At 40.7% G+C, this 22,996-nt stretch overlaps 1 protein-coding gene across 4 annotated transcripts in view; it reads right to left on the reverse strand.

Annotated features, from left to right (window-relative positions):
* Positions 1–22,996, reverse strand: part of LOC6579464 (protein grainyhead) — a 49,435-nt gene that overhangs the window by 21,567 nt on the left and 4,872 nt on the right. For 2 of the 4 annotated variants that reach the window (XM_002005324.4, XM_015163700.3), the window contains exons 2-3: positions 18,255–20,052; positions 3,723–4,161 (exon numbers count right to left, since the gene is read on the reverse strand). In XM_002005324.4, the coding sequence (XP_002005360.3) occupies positions 3,723–4,161; positions 18,255–19,594 (1,779 nt within the window). In that variant the 5' untranslated portion in view covers positions 19,595–20,052. Of the gene's footprint in view, positions 1–3,722; positions 4,174–18,254; positions 20,053–22,996 lie in introns of all 4 variants that reach the window. The other 2 variants (XM_015163699.3, XM_032729793.2) reach the window with 1 other exon arrangement.

The following is a 22,996-nucleotide window of genomic DNA, read 5'->3' on the forward strand; positions in this document are numbered from 1 at the left end:
CGGTATATATAGTCTATCAATTATATGCAAATAACATATTATTAACTATCGATAATGTATCGAAAGATTTGTTATAGACTATTCATATGCATAGATTAATATTTAAACGAACTTTAAGCTTATATTGACTATTATTAACAAACTGTAGTCAGATTTTGTTTTATCGATAAGCCTGTAAAAATTAAATCCTAATTTTTGCGAGATTGATTAATTTAAGTCGTATTATTATTAAAAAGATAAGGAATCTTAAAAATCGTATACTAAAATGTCATTTTCAATACTTTCGATACTAATATCGATTTTCTCTGATACTTCATATATAGCTAACGAATACACTTCCGTTTACGTCGCAAAATAAATAATAAGTAAGACTAAGAGCCAAGTTTTCAACAGTTAGAAAGATAGGAAACACAGTAATTAAATATACATATATCGTTATCGATAACACCTGTTGCTTTGCAATCAAGTTTTTGTATGTTTTTAATGTAAAACATTTTTCAATACAGTCTTTGAAGGCCATACATAAAACTCACATCGAAAGCTTCTTATGTTATCGATCACACCTTTATGATTGAGTTTTAGTAAAATAGGTGTAAAATTCTAATATTTTCAACACACTAAAAAATTTCAATAATTATGCATATCTTATCGATAATGCATTATCGATAATACTTATCGATTGTTTATAGTTCCGGCAGTTTTTCCAGAATTTAACTTTGATTTCAGATTTATGATTTAAGTCTCACAACAATAATTATCGATATGTGCAAAGATATCGATTTTTAAAACAAACATTCGCACGTTCTGAGCAGTTTTAATAATTAGTCGAACAGCAGGCGGTTTATTGACACCATTTTTATATTCGTTATTAACTATTGGTTGTTGTTGTTGCAGTTTTTCAGTTGTTGTTGTTGTTGTTGTTTATTGGCTAATGATTACATTTTCCGGTCTAAAGTTTCAAGCATTGCAATAAATTGCAATATCAATTTTTCATTTATCATATATACATTTTGTTGCCATTTTTCTTTTTCCCTCTCATTTCATTATGTCATTTTGTCGCTGTTGTTGTTATTGTGTTCAATTTAAATTCTGTGGCATAAATTAGTTAGGCGATTTGTCAAACGCAACAAAAAAATTCTCTAGACTTTATCAACTGGGCGACGCGTGTTATGCAAATGTCGTTGGCCAAGACAAATATTGCGAATAATTAGCGAATATAAAAAAATATTTTTTATTATTTCTTATTAATGTACAATAAATTAGAGTGCAATGCAAATTGCATATTGTAATAGTTAAATGCCAATAACAAGCAGAACAACAACAACGAGCAGAAAACAAGGCAATTAAATTGAGCTAAGAAATGATTTTGCTCAATGAATTTTTTCTTTTCAATAATTCACACACACAAACACACACTCACACACACGCACTATAAGCCCACTCTCATCTGCAAAAAGCGTTAAAAAGCAACAACAAAGTGTCTGTCGCTGTTGTTGTTGCTTGGGTTCTCGCGCGCCAAACAAAAGACTTAGAGCACAAACTTGTTCGCCGCGCGTGGGTGTTGAAAGGCAACGCGTTTGCGGCTCGGCTCGGCTCAGCACAGCTCAGCTCAGCTGCTGCTGCTGCACGCCCACACGCAACTTGCTGTTGTTGCTACTGTTGTTGTTGTTCGTTCGTTCGTTTGCTGTTGCTGTTTGTTGTTTGTCTTTTGCGCGTGTTCGCTCAATTTGTGTTGCATTTGTTATTTGATTGTTGTTGTTATTGTTACAGTTGCTTTTGTTTCGTTTCGATTTTGAACGCGCGCGCGTTTGCATGTTGATTGCAGGTGTTTTTCGTTGTTGTTGTTGTTGTTGTTGCTGGTTGCATTAGCTAACTGGGCAACTGGGCGCCCACATTCCAATCAAGCGGCACTATATATACTATAGATATATATATATATATATATCATATATCATAACACAATATGCAAAATAGCAAAAGGCATATCAAATTCGGCCAGACACACTTACACACACACACGCATACACGCACACACTTACATTGGTTTAGTTAAAGGGGAGGCTGAGATGATTGGGTTTATTGACACTGATCACTGAATCTGAACAATAAGACACTTTAACACGTTGTTGCAGTTGCTCTTGTTGTATGTCGCAGTTGTTGTTGTTGTAGCTGCTGCGCTCGCATTACAAGATTTTACGCGCAGGAGAAGCATTCGCGGCGCTCAAATATCAGACGAATCGCAGAAACGATCCTACTCCGACAGCGTGATACGACTGACTGACCGATTCCCCACGTATGACAACGTCGGCGACAGAGGCAACGGCGACGGCGACAGCGGCTGCGACGGCGCTACCTGAACGCTGAACGCTACGAGCGAACCAACCAACACGCACACATACACACATACACATATACAGCGGCAAGCGAAGACAGACGGCAGCGTTGCGTCGGCCAGTTGGACCAGCACACACACACACACACACACACAGCAATCCCACTCATACATACACACACTCACACACTCATGCGCGCATATCAGTTCAAAATGGTTGGAATCTCTGCCAGGCTGTCGCGTATTCTGACATGCGCAGCGGCCGGACAGGGCGTTACAAGCAGCGCAGCGCAGCGCCGCATTAAAAAATAGTTTTCATTGATTCGCGCGCTCGATCGTACTATGAAGGAAGAACGGCCACAGTGGGCCGGAAGTGTGCACTTAACTTTTGTCGCCTTTGGCTTAGCCTCATGTTGTTGCTCTTGTTGTTGTTTGTGCCAAGTCGCGCAATTTCCCAGCACTTGTTGCGCTTTAATTATGCCAGAGGTTTTTCATTAGCTACCTTATATTTCGTAGTTGTTGGTGTTGTTGTTGTTGCTTTTGCATGCAATTGATAAAAAAAAAAAGCAGCACAGCACAGCGGGCATCGAACATGCAACATGCAACTCGAACCGGCTAGCTGGCTGCAAGCTAAGCGCAAGCAAGCCAGATTTATGCGCAGTTAACGTGCGTGCGAGCGAGCGCAATATACAAATCACACAGGCACACGCACACACACTTACTTACACACTCACACATGCGCGCATACGCAAGCACAAACGAAACGAACTGCTGCTGATCGCGTATAACAAGTTGGGTGTATAACAGTTGCGCGAATGCAAACTGAGCGACGGCTGCTGTTGTTGTTATTGCTAGCCTGCCTGCTTGCTTGCTTGTTGTTGTTGTTGCTGTCGTCTCATTGCTTTTGCGTCAATAGAACCACGACGAACGACGAACGACAGCGGCAACAACAACAACAGCAAACGACGTTGATTCGTATTGGCTGCAGCCCACAAATACTCATTGCTCACACACACACACACACAGCGGGCCAGACCAATTGCAGGTCTTAGAGCAGCGACAAAAACAAACAACAACAACCACATAGCGCACTCGCATGTTAATTGAGACAAAGTAGAGCGAGTGCGAGTGCTCGCAGGATGTGAGAGTCGCTGGCGCTGTCGTTGGCGTAGCAGCTGCTGCTGCGCCTCAAATATGTTACTAATTTCTAATTGGATTTCGCTGTTACAGTTTGCCTAACTCTTCTTCGTATTAATTTCTTTCTTTTAATTTATTTTATATTTTGTTTTTTTGCGTTTTGCGTGCGTGTCCATTAAAGCGTTAAATACGTAAAGCTTTTGATTACGATTTCTTGAATAGTTTTTGTTTTTGTGTGTTTTTGTTTGCCTACCTTCTGCGTTATGACTGAACCGTTCGCTGAGGCGCCCAGGCTGCCATTCTTGGCTGGATCCTTGCTCAAGTCTTCGGGCTCACGTTTGATGCTCAGCAGCTGCTGCTGTTGCTGTTGCTGCTGCTGCTGCACAGCAGCGGAGACGATCGAGCCCGCGCTCCCCACTCCTGCCGTGGTTATGGTCACAATGTCGCTGGGATGAGGCGGCTGCTGCTGCTGCTGCTGTTGATGCTGCTGCTGTTGTTGCTGCTGCTGCTGTTGTTGTTGCTGTTGCTGCTGCTGTTGTTGCTGTTGTTGATGTGAGATTGTTGTTGTGGAGACAACGCCGGTTGTGGCGGACGACGATGAGGGGTGTGAACCAAGCAGAAAGCCTTGAATTTCATTTTGCGATAGGCCAGAGACATCGATAGGTGTGGTCTGGCCATTCAGTTTGCCGGCGCTGCTCGCATTGCTGCAAAAAAAGATCATAAGACGAAGGAAATGGCAGAGCAACAGAGATAGCAATTGATAGAAATAAGAGAGAAAACATATAACGATAGAGAGAGAGAGAGAGAGAGAGAGAGAGAGAGAGAGAGAGTGACAGGGAGAGGGAGAGAGGATGATAGAGAGAGCATGGCATGAGTAAACAAATTTACATTTCAATTTGCCTAAATTAAATGCTTAATTACTTAATTAATTATAATTAGCCTGGCATTATCAACAATTATGCTTAAATACTTAATTACTAATGCCCACCCACACACACACAGTGAGACAAACACTGTCCACCTAACGGTACTCCAATCAATTGGCAAATCCCAATCAGAAAACTGGCAATCAAAAGTGCGCAAAATATGCAGAAATTGCAAATTTTCAATTGCTAATCCGTTGGCTGCGCCTAATTTGCCAGCCAGCCAACAACTACATACACCTGTAGCTGCAGCTGAAGCTGCGACCTGTTACCAACTGGCCAATCGACTCAAATACACACACACACACACGCACACAGACACACACCCAAGCACACACGCACACACACTGAGCCGAATAGGAGCAACGACAACTGAAAAACCAAACCAGATTCCAGCTGCAGCGCGTCCAGCAAAAGAAAAAAACACAAAAAAAAAAAAAAATACAAATGAAAATAAAAATAAAATAAAAACCAGTCGACAAATATATATATAGATATAACTGCACAATAAAAACAAATTGCATTCAATGAAAATAATCAAGAGCTTTATTTTCGCGGGGTAAAAGGCCTAAATCTCTCGCCCTCTTCTCCTGTCTTCCCGTCCCTCCTCTCTTTCTCTGCTTCTTTCGATGACAAACAGAATTGAATCATATAATTTTATACTGCTTCTTCTTCTTCTTCATCATTATTATTGTCAAGGTCACCGCCGTCGAGAGCTTTACCAAAGTTGGTCAAGAATTTTGAGTCACATTTTAAGCCAAAAAAATCTTTCGGGAATTTCGGCTCGAATTAAAAGCAAAGAGAACTTGTTCCAATTGACAGCTGAGTGATTTTTTTTGTCTTTTGTTTTTGTTTTTATTTAAATTTAATTTTTATTATGACGTCAATGGTTTTTGAAAATAAATAAAATGTATATTTAGAATTTTGGTCAGCCTAAATCGTAAATGTTTTCGATTGTGATGCTAAAAAGTTGTTTTTTTTATGAGCCGATACTTTTAATGGACTTTTAGATGGCATAGTACTATAAATATATATTTATTTTAAATATATTTATTTATTTACTTACAATATATATTATATATATTTATATTTAAATAACATTTCTCACTAACGACAGCTTAAATATGATTCAAAAACTTGTTTCTTAATCTGTTCACATTTGATTAAGTATAAAATTGTTTTGAATTACAGATTTAATTCCGTTGTCAATTTTTGTGAGGCAAAGACAAAAATGCAAATTCAAGCAGTGAAAACACTAGGATTGGGCTTGTGTAATATGTTTTAGAGTTTAGTAAGTCTACTACTACTACTACTACTATTGGGAGTGAATTATATATATATAAATTGGGAGTTGTTTTGTATATATACGGCTATCTAAAAAATGTAGATGTTTTTAGAATTTGAATATCATATATTTTTTGGCTTTCTAAATTCGACTATTACAAGAAGTATTTAATGGGAATTTAAGTTGACTTTCATATAGCTAAATACTGGGTATAAAAAAATAAATATACTAAAATTTATTTTATGTAAGTATTTCATAAAAAATACTATCAATTTGTTTTTATATGTTATATACATTATATATTATAGAAATATTTAATTTAACTGTTTTTTATTTTATTAATTTTTATAAATTTTTTTTATATGTGCATAAAATAAAAATAACAGTATTTTGTATAAAATAAATTAAATATATGGAAATCATTCACTTGTTATGCTCGAACTATATATTTGGGTAAATTTAACAAGAGCTTCAACAAAATAAAAGTCAATTCTAATCTAAATACCAAGGAATACTCCGAGAGAGACTTGTGGACATATGAGACACATAAACACGCTATATCTCATACATAGAATGTTTATATATAAACAAAGCTTCATTTGCAACAAGCTCAAGTTGACTATAAAAAGCTTTATCATAATAATAAGTTTTCAAGAAACGAACCATTAAAATAAAAACCCCAAAAAAACGACAAAAATGAGAACAAAATGTCGCAATTTCTTTAGCAGCTGCTGCCGTTTGGTTTTTTTTTTTTTTTTTGGCATAGCGCTGCTGTCTCGATTGCGAGATACATTTGTATCTATGATCGTGTGCATTTGGCGGCGACCTCAACTAAACACCGGAGCGCCCGTCGAGTGCCCGATTTCACCCGAATTCCAAAATTCTACGACATGTTCTCCAGCTTAATGTGGGGTTAAGGCCGGACAGCATGGACATCGCCAGCTGAACGCAAAGCTATATGTGTGTATGCATGTGCATGAGTATGTGTATGTGTACAATATGAAAACATGGCAACAGTTTTTTTTTTTTTTTTTTAATGTTCTACAGAACATTTTGCAGAAACAAAAACATTTTCGTAATGCGATATGCTTTTATATCTAGCTGGGCTTATTATCCATATACATATACATATAGTTGTATATATATATGTATATATACAAAGCGTTGGGCCGCCCGTTTTTAGGGTCAGTTTCGTGTAAATCACGTAGCTGTTGTTATTAGACGGCGGCCGCAGCTGAAGACGGGGGCAAAAAGCGCTTAAACTGTCTTTTAATTGTGTTTCTAAGCCAACGGCTACCCGCAACGACCTTTTCCATGCCCCCTTAGCGGTGCCGCAGAGTTCGCCTCCCCGTTACAGTTTCGACAGCCGAACAACCTGAACTTGATATAAAACCAAAATAACAAGCGACCAAATGACTCGAGAACTTGAGACACAACTTGTTGTGTGTGCGTTGTGTTGTGTTTGTGACCGCAAATTGTATACCCTAACATAAAGTGAGCAAGGAGTTTGAGAAGAGCACAAAGGATGTAAGTAAAATTCATTGGGAAAGCGGCAGATAAATTATATGAAAATGATAGAGAGAGACATAATGATGATGAGATAAAATGAAGAGTGAGATAGAAATAAATATTTAGGGAATGAGAGCAAGAGAGACAACGAGCGAGAGAGAGAGAGAGAGAGAGAGAGAGAAACGGAGCTCGTCAAGGATATAGATATTCCATAAAGACAGGAAGTACAGTATAAGTAAAGAGAAACATATTCTGAAAGAGGATAGTGAGAGAGAGAGAGAGAGAGAGAGAGGAGTGTACATAGAGAGAGGTGAAAAGAGAATGATATGCAGATCTATCTCCATCTTTTGAGGGAGAAGTGCAGTGAGAGAGAGAGAGAGTGAGAGAGGATGATAAGGAGAGCGAGGTCGAGATTGAAAGAAAGAGAGAGAGGGAGAGAGTGCGAGCAAAACACAGACAGTGAGAGGCATTGAGAGAATTACATACGAGTGATAGAAAGTCAATAATGTGACCATATAAGACATTTAGTTAATTTATGAAAATAGGTTAGATAGGCACAATGGAGAGGGGCTATTAAGCGAAAGAGTCTATTAAAAAAAGATTTAAGAGTTTCATATCAAACAATATGAAGACAAGCCCAAACTAATGAGCTAGGCGTAAGCCGAAGTATGTGGAGATAATTGATATTACTAATAAAATATAAAACATGTATATGTGTATATAAAAATAATATAACAAAATGCACAATAAATTAAAATTGAAAGACAATAAAAGAGCTTGAATGAATGTTAATATAGATGATATAGATGGGTATATTGTTTAAACAAATGCATATCATAAAAGAAAGGAAATGCTGAGAGCCTTGAAAACCTTGAAAATCAGGTGGAACGAAACGAAACAAGTGAATTATTTTAAATTAATGCAAAATTGATCAAAATAAAGTTATTAATGTTATGAATGCAAATGTTAAATCAATTCCAAACCGTAAACAAAACAACAACAACAAAATCAATAAAAGATTATAAAATAAAATTAAAGATCATAATTTCCATAAAAATCTATATGAAGCGAAGAAGAAGCTGTAAATTAGCCAAGCCAAACTGTGAGCCATAGTCAATGGAGCTGGATTTAGTTAGATCATGGAATGGTCTGTGTCACAGCGCAGCTCTAGATAGCAGAAGAGGAAGCAGCAAAGAAGAGGAAGAAAAGCAGCACAGAAGCCGCACAAACAGAATTTCATAACTTGATTTTTCGGAAGTGCCGCTGGCTACGTGCCGACGCCAATTTCCACGAAGTTCGAGAAGGAACGACGCGAGTGTGGAACACACACACACCGAAATGGAGCGCGGGCAACCCAAATTAGAGCTGGCAGAGAGCAGGAGACGGCACAGGTGGGGAGTGGGGGAGGGGGAGTGGCTTACCTCCACACAAGTTGCTGTTGCTGCTGCTGTTGTGATCTGTTATTGTGCTGCTCAGCATCGACATCTCTGTAGTAGCTGTAGACAGCATACGAAGAGGAGGAGGAGGAGGAGACGGCGGCGGTAGCATTGGGCACTGCAGCATCGCTGGCTGCTGCAACTGTTGCTGGGGGCGGCGGTGTTGCCTGCTGCTGTTCGCTCAATTGTATCTCATCTGCCACCGATTGCATTAGCCCAGCGGCAGTGAGCGGCAGGTGTTGCAGCTGCTGCTGCTGCTCCTGCTTGGGCGGCTCATAGTAACGCGATGGGGATTGGCTGCCATAATGATGCTGAGGTAGATGTTGGGGCAAATGTTGCTGCAGTTGCTGCTGCTGTTGATGATGGAGTTGCTGCTGTTGCTGCTGCTGCTGTTGCTGTTGATGCTGCGCGTCTAGGCTGTAGCTGCTGCGTCTAACAGGTAGGGTTGGGTTGGGTTAATCAAGAGACGAAACACGAAAAGGGAGAGCAGCTTTGGAGCTGAGCTTTGGCGGCGGTTCAGGTGCGTGCAGTTAGCCAGTCGAGCGAGCCCCATTAGCATTTATTTACATAACACATTTGATTATTTTGCTTTTTGGCCAGGTGTGCGCGTGTGTGTGTGTCTGCTGTAACTCTCTTGCGGCAGCTTTTAGCTTTTTTTTTTTTCAAACTTTTTATAGACGAATTGATTTGTTTAGCGCTATTAGCGCGATTAGATGAATGCTGTTAAAAATGCGAGGCAACAACAACAAAAACAACAACAATGACTACAACAATACCAATTGAAAGCGCCGTCAACTCTCTTTCTTCAACACTTGAGCGACGGCAAAAGGAATCGGCAAGGAATCGCCGCAAGTGGTCCGCTAATTACTCAGTTCCCATGGCAAATGGAAGACTTTTAAGTGCAGGTATTGTGTTATATATATATATAGTATATGTTATTTTTTATATATTTCTGCAACAGCCAAACACTTCATTAGCAAGCCCAACGGGGCGGCGGTGGTCGGCAACAAGTAGCAAAAAAAAAAGCTAAATCAAGAAAAAAAAGTTTGAGTTTTTGGCAAACGCATGTTGCAGGACTCGGGGGGGCAACCCTAATAAACGGCAACCCTGTGGATTCACATGCAGCGAATTAACACCTGAAAGCTTTAGCATTGCAAAAAAAAAAAAAGGAAAAAAAGAAAAGGGGCCGTAACGTAGGCTGGGCGCTGCGGTATCAAAATGCCTGGGAAGTGGCAGCCCAGGGGCAGGCTCAGCCAAACCCAGCCCAGCCAAAGGTAAGACAAGGTGTCCAGCTTAAAATGTCTTGGCGGACAAAAAAGTAGCATAAAACCGGATTGAGTGCTAGTGCAGCAGCTGCTACTGCTGCTGGACGCATCCGAGACGCGACCGTTAGATCATAATTGATATTTGTGGCAGGGCCCAGAAGGAGACTCGAGCACGTAGACAATAGCCCAAGCAGCTCGGACAGCGTCCCTTTTCTTCCTTACAAAGCGCTAATTTGCATAATGCTTTCAGCTCTGGCCTTTAAGCAAGTCGAGAAAAAAAAAGGATTCATCATTTCGGGCTGGCCGGGATTCACATGGGCCGTCTGCAGCATTTGATACGGTCGAATGACGCTAAGCAGGAGAGAATGGGCTCTACTACGGCTACAGCTACACAATTATTGTTGTTTTGTCATTGTTTCTCAACGTTGGACATCGCACCTCTTTCTTGCAGGATCGCTCAGCGGCTCAGCGTCTCAGCGTCTCAACGTCTCGGCATGTCCGGCGCTGAGGACACTCGGCTAGAGCAGCAACCCCTTCTGGGCAGCGGAGACAACGCATCTGATTTGCATAAATATATCAATCCTGGACCAGGTAAACTTTTCCATTTACTTAAATTTGGTGTTGTTTTTTAATGCATGTTCATTCCGTTTCATTTCAACCCCCCGCCTGGTCCTTGATAAAAACAACAAATCCTTTGGGTTCTATGTCCACCCCGATTGTCCCCTGTTCGCTGCGCATTTCTGTACAGCCAAAAGGATAACCGTGGCGAGCCCCGAAGTCCATTAATTTGTCCACAATGCCCGAGCGCGCATCCTTTGCGCCTGACCATGGCCATGGGTTGACTGTGAGAAATTTATGTTGCGTCTGCGCTGCGTCTGATTGGCTTTGATTCAAAACGATGCCCAGCTGTTCCAATTGGGAAAACTCAACGACGCCGCAGCATTTGCAGCATTTACATGCTCATCTTTTATGCAAATGGAGAGCGAGAGCGCGGCAGACTCTATCTCCCTCTGTCTCTCTCTCTCTCGCTTTCTCTCTCTCTCTTTCTATAAAATGTCGATGGGTCGAGCGTGGCTAAAGCGAAGCCGCCAGCGTTTATTTTATTTTTGATTTTTTCTTTCATTTTTGGTTTTTTCGGGCGTGGGGGCTATAAATTTCTCATTCGTATCGCATTAATTACTACAATATTATCAACAGCTACAGCAAAGACATAAAAACCAAAAGACGAAACAACAAAAACAATAACAGCAGCCACAGCCGCCGCCGCCGTCGCCGCTGCTGCTGCTGCGCTGTAGCAGCGAACGCATAACGCAGCGGCCATATTGAAAAAGATGCAAAGCATACGAGCGAGATAATGAGAGGGAGCGGGAGAGCGCGAGCGCCTGCGCGACATTCGAAATGAATGAACGAACGCATTAAAAGCTTTTTAGCGTAAGAGCTTTTCATACAGCAAATGCTACAGCACATTACAATGTTACACAAATACACAGACACACACACACGTTGACATTATAACAGTGTTGGAGGGGGTGGCTGGTTGGACGCCCGCACTTGAACGCCGTCAGCTGCTGTTGCTGCTACTGCTGCTGCTGCTGCAACTACCGTGACTCGGCTATCCAGTCTGTATAGGATATGGCATAGCTGCTGCTGGCATCCTGCATCATGTGCAGCCGTTAAACGAATACCGTTAACAATCGCACAAGTGCTCGGAACTGTTCGAAAAAGGCGCGCGCGCGTGCCTGCGTATGCAGCTGTTATACGTAGCTCTGCTGCTGCTGCTGCTGCTTCTGCGGCTGCGTCCACAGCTCATGTCGACCGTTTGGCAATGTAATTGAAACTACAATTGAAGCACATTGTTGTTGTTGTTCTTGTTGTTGGTATTACTGTTCTTGAAGTGAGCTTTTTTTTTGCGTTTTTCTCTTCCTTTTTTTGCTGCGTTTGGTTTGCTTTATCTTTGCGCGCCGCGGCGTTGGCTACGTTGCCAGTTAAGCTCGGGCACTGATACGCACTCGCACAGTTATATTCGGCAAAAAGAATATATATAACACACATGTATGTATATATATATATAACAACAACAATTTGTATATACTACATATATAAACTTGATGCTGTTGTCGACCTTGTGGCTTTTCGATATCAACTGAAAACCACTTTGAGCGTTCGATAAACTTGTAGCGCCAATTCACAGTGTACATGTGGAGATCTAGAGATGTGGAGAAGTGTAGAGGTGCTAGATGTGATGGAGAAGTGGAGTATACCAGCAGCAGCAGCAGCAGAGACAACAACAACAGCACTACACTAACAACAACTGACGACAAACGACAGTCGAAAGCGTACGACGTTGAATTGTGTTAACATGTTTCTTCTTGTCTCGCTCGACATCATTGTTGTTATTGTTGTTGTATTGCCGCTGCTGCTGCGATTGCGGCGCTGCGACTGCTGCTCTGCTGCAGGTAGACTGCGCAGGTGAACAGGTTTGTTTTTGTATCAAAATGTCCAAACGCTGTTGCACCTTTAATATTAATAATAATAATAATAAAATATCGAGACGAGAAAAAAAAAAACAAAAGCAAAATCAAAAACAAAAACAAAGACAACAGACACAAACGACAACGACAAGTGCTACGCACCGAAGCTCTGTTGCCCTTACAGCCCAGCGCTAAGCGACTCTGCTTAATGAAAGCTTTAAACTCAATTTATTACAAAGCTCAGAAGCTTCTCAATATTTAGTGATTCAATAATTGCAAATAATTTCGAATATTAGAAAATGATATACGAAACTGTGTGTAAGCTAAGGGTTTCTATTTCCACCAACTTCCTTTAATTGTAATATTTAAAATGTGTTTGATGACATTCAGAGCTTTAAAGCTTTAATCTATAACATAGCTATATAAAAACATTAATTCAAACGGAAAAGTCATTAAAAAAAGTTTAACAGCTACGCAAATCTAAACATAGATCAAGTAAAGATTTATTGCAAGTTTTAAAGACAAAAAGCTCTGGAAATATTGTATATGAGCTATAAGCTTTTAGTTTTGAATCAACATTAAATTTAATGTCTGCTTTCACATCACATTTTATGGCAGCTAAAGATGTTTTCTTGAAAAGCATCAGCTTTGCGGTGCTTTAGCTTAAGTGAATAAAATTATGAATCCGATTTACAGCTTAATTGTGTATTAGTCAGTAAAATTTTACAAATTGTACATAATACCATAACAAGCTTCCAAATAGAGGATATATACGTTTTATCTATCCAATCTTGATGAAGTCTTTTTAAGAAATGATAACAATGCAGTGAGCTTTTAGGCTCAAAGTCATCGGCAAGCTTTTAATGCACTTGAAAGCTGCATGACAAAGCATTTGACTAAGCTAATATTGCCTACAATGCACCCAATCAAATATAAATGCTCCATTTACGTTTCCGATGGGTGTTCAAGTGTGAGTGTGAGTGTGTGTGTGTGAGTGAGTGTGTTAGTGTGTTAACAATAAGCCCACTGAAATATTGTCAATCGAGGGTAGTTAGGGGCAAAGTCAAAGCCAATAACAAAACACAATGCAATAATAAATGCGCTTACGGCTCAAATATAATTAAAGACAGTCACTGTTTACACTCGGGCACAATTTGCTGGCCAGCACTGTACACACACACACACACACACACACATTTTTTATCGTGACTAAAATGTCGTATTAAAATAAAATAAAAATAAAAATTGAATAAAAAATGGGGGGAATAAGAAAGAAAAAAATGCTAAAATAAAAACAAAATAAAATACCAGGCAAAAAAAATATGTTTTGCAGTTCGGAAATTTAATATGAACACTAAAGTGAAAGTAAGTAAATAAATGAGGTGTGCCTGTCGGACACACACTGTCTGTGTGTGTGCGTGTGTGTGTGTGTGTGAGTGTATGACCGCGAACGCCCCACAAGGAAGGCTATCATGAAGGGCATCCTTATATATGTACGAGTATATGGAAATTTCATAAAGTGCAATTCATTTTAACACAATTTTCTGTGGTTTCCGCATGACAAATTAAAATACACTACACAACAAAAGCAGGCACTATATAGTTGAAAAGCTAATGGAGCTTACATATGGGAATAGAGATCAGTTTAGTATACTCTTTCAAAAGCAGAGCCAAAGTAATAGAAGAAAACTATTCTATTACAATTCTTATTATAGGGAACACTTTAAGTGTGAGAACAGTTTAGTTTGCTCCCCAAAAGCAGAGAAATGGGAACAGATGGGACATGAGAACAGAAAAGGTAGAACAGTTTAGTTTGCTCTGCTGAAACTAAAACAAAAGTAACACAAAGAAACTATTCTCTTATGATAGGGAACAGTTTGAATGTGAGAACAGTAGATTGAGAATAGTTTAGTTTACTCTTATGAAAGGAGCACCAAATATACATAAGCAGGAAGCTGTTAAATTCTTCTATGAGCGCTGGGAACAGTTTTTCCTTACTGTTCCCAGTTAAAGAAACCCTAACTGTTGCGCTCTGAGAAGCTTTTGTTTCAAGTGAACTTTATACTCTCTTACGGCACGGCAGGTGATCCGGGCCACCGAGCACTGAACTTTGAATTAGATCGTTAATTGACTTGTAAAATCGTCTTTGAGATAGACATAAATGATGGATATTATGTTTGATGCCCACCTATGAGACTGACGAACTGACAGACTGTTGGACTGATGGACTGACTGCCTTGTTGCACAAGATGCTTTTAATGAAAATGCAATAGCCGTTAAATCACGTTGGTTTTTGTTGTTGTTGTTTATACATATTTTTTATAGCTCCTAAGCAATAAACAAAGCCATTCAATGTTTCTTTATAATCGTGCATTGCTTTGCACTCAACCGAATAATGTGGGTAATAAATGCCGCTGGCGCTGGGGTTGGCGTTGGCGCTGCCGATCGTTGAAGCTTTCATCACAATGCCTTGACATTTCATCAAGCTTGCAAAGCTCCAAGATTAACTCGAACGGAGAGGAAGCGAGAGCTTAACTTTGCTGCACAGTGTAGTCGCTTGTAAGCGGCTTATTTATGCGATCCATGGCAAAAGGGTCCGTAGGACATGAAAAGGTACGACAGGCGAAGGATTTGCAGTTAATGCAGCGAGCGTCAACAACGACAACAACAACAAAGGTCACACGCAGATGGCTTAATGTCAATTTAAAAGCAAAGCAACTTGCAAACGCGACGTGCAGATACCCTTCAATGCGTGAGCAAATTTCTGTCAAGTAATGCAATAACAGAAATAGTGCTTACAGAATGCAGTTATATTTATTAATTATGGATATTAGCGAATATAAATCAATGGGTTACTTATACATACCCTATAAAAACTAGTTAATAGGATTTCTACTACATTAAAGTATAGAATATGTTTAGTATATATGTTTTAAAATTAAATCATACATGAAAATGAAATGATGAAAATTAATTGTGGCTAGCAGATACCCTGTAAACTATTTTTGTGGTTAAATTTTCCAGGAAATTTCAAATTCTGAACTTGTACTTGTTTTTTTAAAGCAAATTCTAAATCTGGAATAAGCTATAAATTGAAATCGACTTTTAGATACCCTATAAACGTCTTAGAAGCTTACTCATTTTACTGTAATAGAGCATAGGGAATGCATAATTAACATGCTAGGCAGATCATATTGACTAATTGATATCCTGTAAGAATTTGTTGCTTGAAATCTATTCAAACAAATCTATAAATAATATATGAAAATCTAAAACGATTATCAGTGCATAAAATACAAAATGTATAAATTACAGGGTATATAAAGCACCAAATTTGTTAAGCTCAGGCATAAATGAGTGAGAGACCAAAATGACACTAGCACTAATATACCCTGTCGGCATACTTTCAAGTATGGAGCATTGAATTTAGGCAACCACAATACGCCAAAACTGTCCCAACTAGAGGATGGCAGGAGACAAAGAGACAGAGAGTGAGAGAAAGAAAGAACTGTTGGCAATGCAACCGACCACATATCGGGGATGGCTAAAACCAACTGTACAACATGCGAGGCGAACACCAACACGCAAGCCGATTGAGATGGAGCTGCGATGGAGGCAGCTGTGGCAGAGGTTGTGCCAGCCGCTGTGGTCAATGTGGCGCATTTGTTAGAATGCAACGAGGCAGCGCGGAGGCGCGACGAGGCTGAAGACATCGCCATCAACGTCTTTGGGGCCAGCGCGCGTTGGTCAAACAGCATGCCAAACGTCAGAGGCGTCTGCCGAGTCCAACAAAAGTCCAGGGTGTCCACCTTGTCCCGGCCAGCGTCCATATGCGGAAACGCAATTTTGTCGTTATTTATGGACCTTGGCGTGCATGCAACATGCATGGTGTGCTGGAGCAGCAACAGCAACGGCAACAGCAACGGCAACGGCAGCAACAGCAGCAACAACGTATCGCAGCCTCCGCTATAACAGGATGACCATCGACGTGGCATTAGAAGCAAGAACAAGAAGATGTAGAAGAAGGAAGAGGAAGAAGGAGGAGCAGCAGAAGCAGCAGGAGGAGAAAACGAAGCTGTGGCAGCGGCATGCAGATGCAGATGACGATGACTTAGTTGGTGTTGCAGGCAACAGGCAGCAGGCAGCAGGCAGCAGGCAGCAGGCAGCAGGCAGCGGGCAGCACCTTGCTCGAGGTGCTTACCACACGGCGCACATTCGAGCCGTAACGGTTCTCTATTAGATTAATTTATATTCAAATTTTTATTACTTGCGCATACCAAAAGCGCGACGACGACGACGACGGCGACGGCGACGGCGATGATGATGATGGCGGCTGCTGTTGTAGCTGCTGCTGCTGCTGCTGCTGCTGCTGCGGCTGTTGCTCTAAAATGAATTGCCAGGCGCTGTTGCCGAGGTTGAGGCTGTGGCACATCCGCGTGGAGGCTGCGGCTGACTCTTTGGCTATGTATTATTAGCCTCTCGCCTACTTGCAGATTCGATGCACGCCAAATGCCACAGATGTGGCTGCTGTTGCTGTTGTTGCTGTTGTTGCAATAACGTATTGTAGAAACAGTTACAACGGAAGCTGTCATTCGCCTTGGGAATGGGGTCTGAGGATTGCCAGCGAAATGTTTCGGGCCATGGCTAAAATGGGGGGAATTGCGCTGGCGTTGCAGCCAGTTGTTGTTGTTGCTGTTGCTGTTGTGGCCTGTTGCTCTTGTTAGTGTTTGGTGCCTATCGCAATAATTAACAGTAAAACGGACAGCGGTTAATTCAAATGCATGAGAAATGCAAATGATGCAACATTTTGTAAGCCAAAAGGACGTCTCGATGCCACCAACAACTGTTGTCAATGAAGTTGTTGTTGCTGCTGTTGCTGTTGGTGCTGATGGCGCAGCTGTTGCTGCTGTAGCAAGGTCCAAGTATGTGCGACAATTAGCCAAGATTTATGATAAGATGTGGGCCTTGGCACATGGAGCAAGCAACAAGCTTAATTAACAAACAAATCAAAAAAAAAAAAAAGGACAATCGATTAGCAATCGATTACATCGATTAAATCGATATCAATTGATAGCAATTGTAATTTAATAATCAGATGAATAGTATCAAATGCTTTGAATAATATCTAAACTTTATAGAAGAATGTCTAAGAGTATTCTAACGCAATTTCTTCTTTCTAATCAACATCTATCTCTATCTCTATCTCTATTTCGATCTCTATTGCTAAGAAAATCATAATACCCGACACATGCCTATAACCACAGCTAATTGATATTGTATCATTAGTCAGCTTATAATTGATGGATTTTCCAGCACTCTTCCTTTCATTGACTCAATTTGTTAGCGATGACGAAGCGGCGCAATAAAATGATTTAGATAATCATAGAAAATTATAGAAAATTGGCAGAAATTATAAAATGATAACAAAACCTATTAAAAAGTGAAAAAAAAAAAAACAAACTATATATCGTATGATATATATATATAATGATCAGCTTGAGCTATTGAATGGGCAGAAAAAGATCTCAAAATCATGCGAGAGTTCAATAAGTGTTTCAATGCTCATAAGGGAGCAGAGAGCAGAGGGTATTCATTCAAGTAACGAAAAGAACCAACGACAATGTTCCTAAGGATAAAAAAAAAAAACCTTTCACTTAAGAAATTCTAATACACAAGATCTATATGTATTATATATGATGTTACATATGTAATAATCTATTATGTATAATAGATAATCTATTATGTATAATTCTTATGTGTATTCTAAAAACTAACTTACGTTCTCAAAAATATCTGTCATGTACCCACTTTACTCAAGAGATCTCTAGGATAAATGTATATCTACGCTAAAAATCTATAGTGATGCCTATAATACTAGATATAGGGCTTTACTCACCCCTGTAAATGTTCCTCGACATCGGCGACTATGTAGACGGGTTGTCCAGTGCCGCTGGTGGTTGTGGCATAGGGCAGACCCGCCTGCACCACCACCTGGCCGTCGGAGACGAGGCTGCCAATATCACCGCCCGAGTAGATCTCGAGTCCCTTCTGATCGCTGGTGGAGTAGATGACAGTCTTGCTGCCGTCGTTGTAGATCAAATCGATGTGCTTGTCCGGCTGATACAGCTCCGGATCCAGTTTCTGTGGCACGCCCGACAAATGTGGCAGCTGCTTGACATTCACATTGACGCCATTCGGATCGGATGTGGTGTAGATGATGGAGCCACCGCCGGCGGCATGCTTCTTGTGATCCTCGTAGATCTCTGCCTCCGTTTTGATCACATTGTCGTTGCCGTAGTGCAGCACCGAGGCATCCAGGGGCAGGGGTGAGGTCTGATAGACAGCCTGATGCTCGTTGTTCAGCTTCTGGGCCTGGTTGTACATGGCGGTGGCCACCGCATTGTCGTTGGGCATCAGCTTCGAGGGATCGCTAACGATGCGCGTGAGTATGTGCTCGCCCGCCTCATTTCTGGAGAGGATGTGATGCTCGCCATTGATGATCTCCCGCGAGATGATCTGCTGCTGCTCGCCATTCGGACCGACAACGCGTATGATTTGATTCTCATCGAACTCGATCTTGGCCAGCGGCTGATGCTCCGTCTGCTGCTGTTGCTGTTGTTGTTGTTGTTGCTGCTGCTGCTGCTGCTGCTGTTGATGCTGTGAGCTCATTTGTGCCGCGATGCGTGCATCTATCACCTGGCCATCGTCATGACCACCATTCGAGCCGCCACCATTGCCACCATTGCCACCGCCCGGACCGCCATCCGGCGGCATCACCACCTTGGGCGTCTCATAGATGAACACGGCCTCCTTGTCGTACAGCTTGGCCGAATCTGTGTGCAGATCGAGGACATTCACGTTCGTCATGGTCGCCAGCTCCGGCTGCGGACTGTCCGGCGATCGATGCATTGTGGTTAGGAGCGGCACACCGTTCTGGCCCAGGGGCGAACTGTTGCTGCTGGCTACAATGTTGGCGCCCTGCTGGATGGGCGAGAGGGAGGCGTCGCTCAGATGGCCACCCACTACACCGACGCCGCCGATAACGCCGACGCCCACGCCCACGCCCCCAACGACGCCCAGGCGATGTGTGTGTGTGTGCGTGTGTGGATGCAGCGAGTGTGTGTGCGTATGGCCGTGGGCGTGGCCGTGTTGCTGATGGGCGTGTGCGTGGGCGGACAGCGATAGATCGTTGTTGGACGTAATGACGCTCGTTGTCGCCGTGGATGTGGACATCATATATATATATATCGGGGTGTATATATATATATATGTGTGTGTGCGTGTGTGTGTGTGTGTATATCTAGGCGAAACTAATTATTGAACAAATTTGTGGAAGACTTTGAACTTTGAACTTGAGTTGTTGCTGTCGTTGTGCTTGTTGTTTTTGTTGTTGTTGTTGCAGCTGGCAAATGGCGAAGGCATTCGAAGTGTTGCAGGTTGTATGTTGTTTGTTGTTGTTTGTTGTTGTTGTTGTTGGTGGCAAGCTTTGTTTGTTACGAGTATATAAACTTTAATAATATCACTATCACGTTATGAATGAAGGCACTTGTTGTTGTTGATGTTGTTGTGGTTGTTGTTCTTGTTGTTGTTACTGTTGTTACTGCTGTTGATGTTGCTGCTGTTTCGATATTGCTTTTGTTTGTATGGCACTAAGGAACTTGGATAACAACTAGCTCCTCTATCGTTGTAATTAACTGCAATCAAAGAAAGAGAAATAGAAAATATTAAAAACATAATTTTTAATGCTGCTTAAAATAGTATGAAAACAAACAACAACAAAATGGTATAATAAAAACCTTTAAATATATTTTAAATTTTTAATTTAAAATGAAATTGCAATTTTGCTTGAATTAAACAGAATTAAATTTAAAATACCCTACTATTTCTTTCAAGCTTAAAGCTTTTAAAGATTTTATATGAATTCCTTAATCTACAAATATCTTAAAAAATATCATGTAAAGCAGAAGGCCCTACTCCGCTATTAATCTTTAAAATGTTTTTCATATATTTCTAGATTTTAGTTTAAGGATTAAAATTCGCATAAGGTAGGCCTATATATCTTCTTTTATTTAGAGCAATTACTTATATAAAGTATAGATTCAATATGTATGGTAATATATTATTATATGGATTTCAAGAAGGGGAATGTCGCTCACACTGTGACTCACAATAATAATCATTTGAAATGGAAACCAAAAACAAGCAGCTTTGTTTCGTATTGGTGATTCAATTCCACGAACGAAGAAGCCGCTAATTGCAAATTAAATATATTGGGCAATTACTAAAATTATTTATTGCAAAATTTTCGTATGAGTCGCTAAGTATTGACTGTAATATAAAAGTTTTATGATTTACATTTGTATTACTATTAATTTTACTTTTACCATTTTAAGTTACAAAATGTGAATAATATGAAATAAAACCCTCATAATCATAAAACAGAAAAACTATATTTAATTTTTATAAATTATCATTTCAAAATCTATAGACTCTATCTTTGATAATTTAAACATTTCATATTCTCTATTATTATGCTAGTATATAAGTCATACTTATATATATTACTTTCTTTATATGCACTATCAAACCCATCAGTTCTACCTATCTCTCCCAGCTCCCTTCTACCTGTGCTTCGCCTAACTGCTGCCCATTCATAATCCCTATAAGCTCGACCCTAACAACTCAGTTAAGTATAAAGCTTGTTAGCATCCACTCATTCCATCTCATTTATAATAATAAACAATTACATTCAGGTAAAAGATATTCTATATATTTAAAAAACTGGGCCTGTTTGACCGGGTGGATCGTGCCTTCTAAAAAAAAAAAAAACAAGTAAGAAGGCTCCAGTCGAGACTGCTCGACTAGGAGATACCCTGAACCCTCTAAGCTGATATTATAATCATTCTGCACTTCTTTTATGCACATGCATCCACACGCACGCATAAGCCCGTGCTCTGCTAACTGCGCAGTAAGCAGCGACTGCGCTTGGGCTGCGCTGCAGTGTGAGCAATATTATGAGAATTTCTTTGTTAAATAATTTCTTTTGTAGACATACGATCTTAATGAAACTTTTAGAACGTAATCATATGATGAATATGTGTGTACATTCCAAAGCACAAGTCTGTAGTACTTGAAATGGGTTTTTTGTAAATTGGGGGGAAAGGGGGCGTGGTATCCAAAATCTGTAAATGACAAAATCTTTGTATCGATTGTCTTTATATACAACGCAAATTTGAAGACTCCAGGTTTAAAAGTGTTCAAATTAGGCTAAAAAAACAAAATCAATTTTTCGATTATTCTCGATAAAAAAGTTATCGGACGATTTATCGAAAAAATAAAGCAAACTCGTACTGCGTATGGTACACACGAGTATGCATGCCAAATTTCAGCTCTCTAGCTCTTATAACTTCTGAGATCGACGCACTCATACGGACGGACGGACGGACGGACGGACGGACGGACGGACAGACGGACAGGGCTATATCGACTCAGCTCATCGCGCTGATCAAGAATATATATACTTTGTGGGGTCTGCCACGCCTCCTTCTGCCCGTTACATACTTTTTCACAAAACCATTATACCCTGATTTCCCATTTTCAATGGGTTCAGGGTATAAAAACAATAATAATAAAAATAAATAACAAACTAAACTAAACGTTAACGGAATGTGGAACGGGTTCAAATGTTTGCGGTTTCCCCGATGAGTCGATAATACGCTGCGTTGTTGTTGTTGTCGTCTCAGTTGTTGTTGTTGTTGCTGTTGTTGAGTTGAACGTTTTGCACAAAGCGAACAAACATGCAAACAAACATAAACACTGAAAACCGAAACAGTAACGAAACAAGTGGGAGGCCAGGCGGGGTTAGCCGGCGTGCCAAAGGGAGTGCGACAGAGAGAGAGAGAGAGCAACAGGGCGACAGGGCGAGGGACGGGCAAACAAAAGCGGTGCACACGTGCCCGTCGAACTAGTTTGACTCCTTCGCAAATGTCAAACGTGTAACTGCATAACTCATCACATCAACAACAACAGGTGGAAAGAAGAAGAAGAGGAAGCAGCAGAGGAAGCAGCACCAGCAGTGGCAGCGGCAGTGGCAGCGCCGTCAACGCTGGCAGCGCTTAGCTTATTTGTGTTTTGTTTTGTTTACAGTAAAAACGGCATTAAAGTTAGCAGCAGAGGCAGAGGCAGAGGCAGCGGCAGCGGCAGCAGCAGCAGCAACAGCAGAGGCAACAACATCAACTGTGAATGGAATAGTCCAGTTTGTTTAACTCTTTAACGGTTGCTGTTGCTGTTTCATTTTCAATTTCGATTTCAGTTTCCATTCCAGAATCTCACAAAACCAAAAATAAAGCAAAACATGTTTGATAACAACAACAGAGACCGAAATGAAACGAAACAAACAAACAACAAGAGGCAACACAACTTGTTGCTGTGTTTTGTTTTGTTTTGATTTTTTAGAACAGGTACCGGTAGGTAGGTAGTTCCAAACAACAACAACAACAACAACAAGAGAAGCAGCAGCAGCTACAAGTCATGTGCCGCCAATCCTTGACCTAATCCAGAAGTTGCTGATGCTGACTTTCTGGTTCAGCCACAACAGGCCAGGCCAGGCACACATTGGCACTGGCCCCGCCCCCACAC

The sequence above is a fragment of the Drosophila mojavensis genome, unplaced genomic scaffold (assembly GCF_018153725.1).
Source record: "Drosophila mojavensis isolate 15081-1352.22 unplaced genomic scaffold, ASM1815372v1 contig_80, whole genome shotgun sequence".
Taxonomy (NCBI): Eukaryota; Metazoa; Arthropoda; class Insecta; order Diptera; family Drosophilidae; genus Drosophila; species Drosophila mojavensis.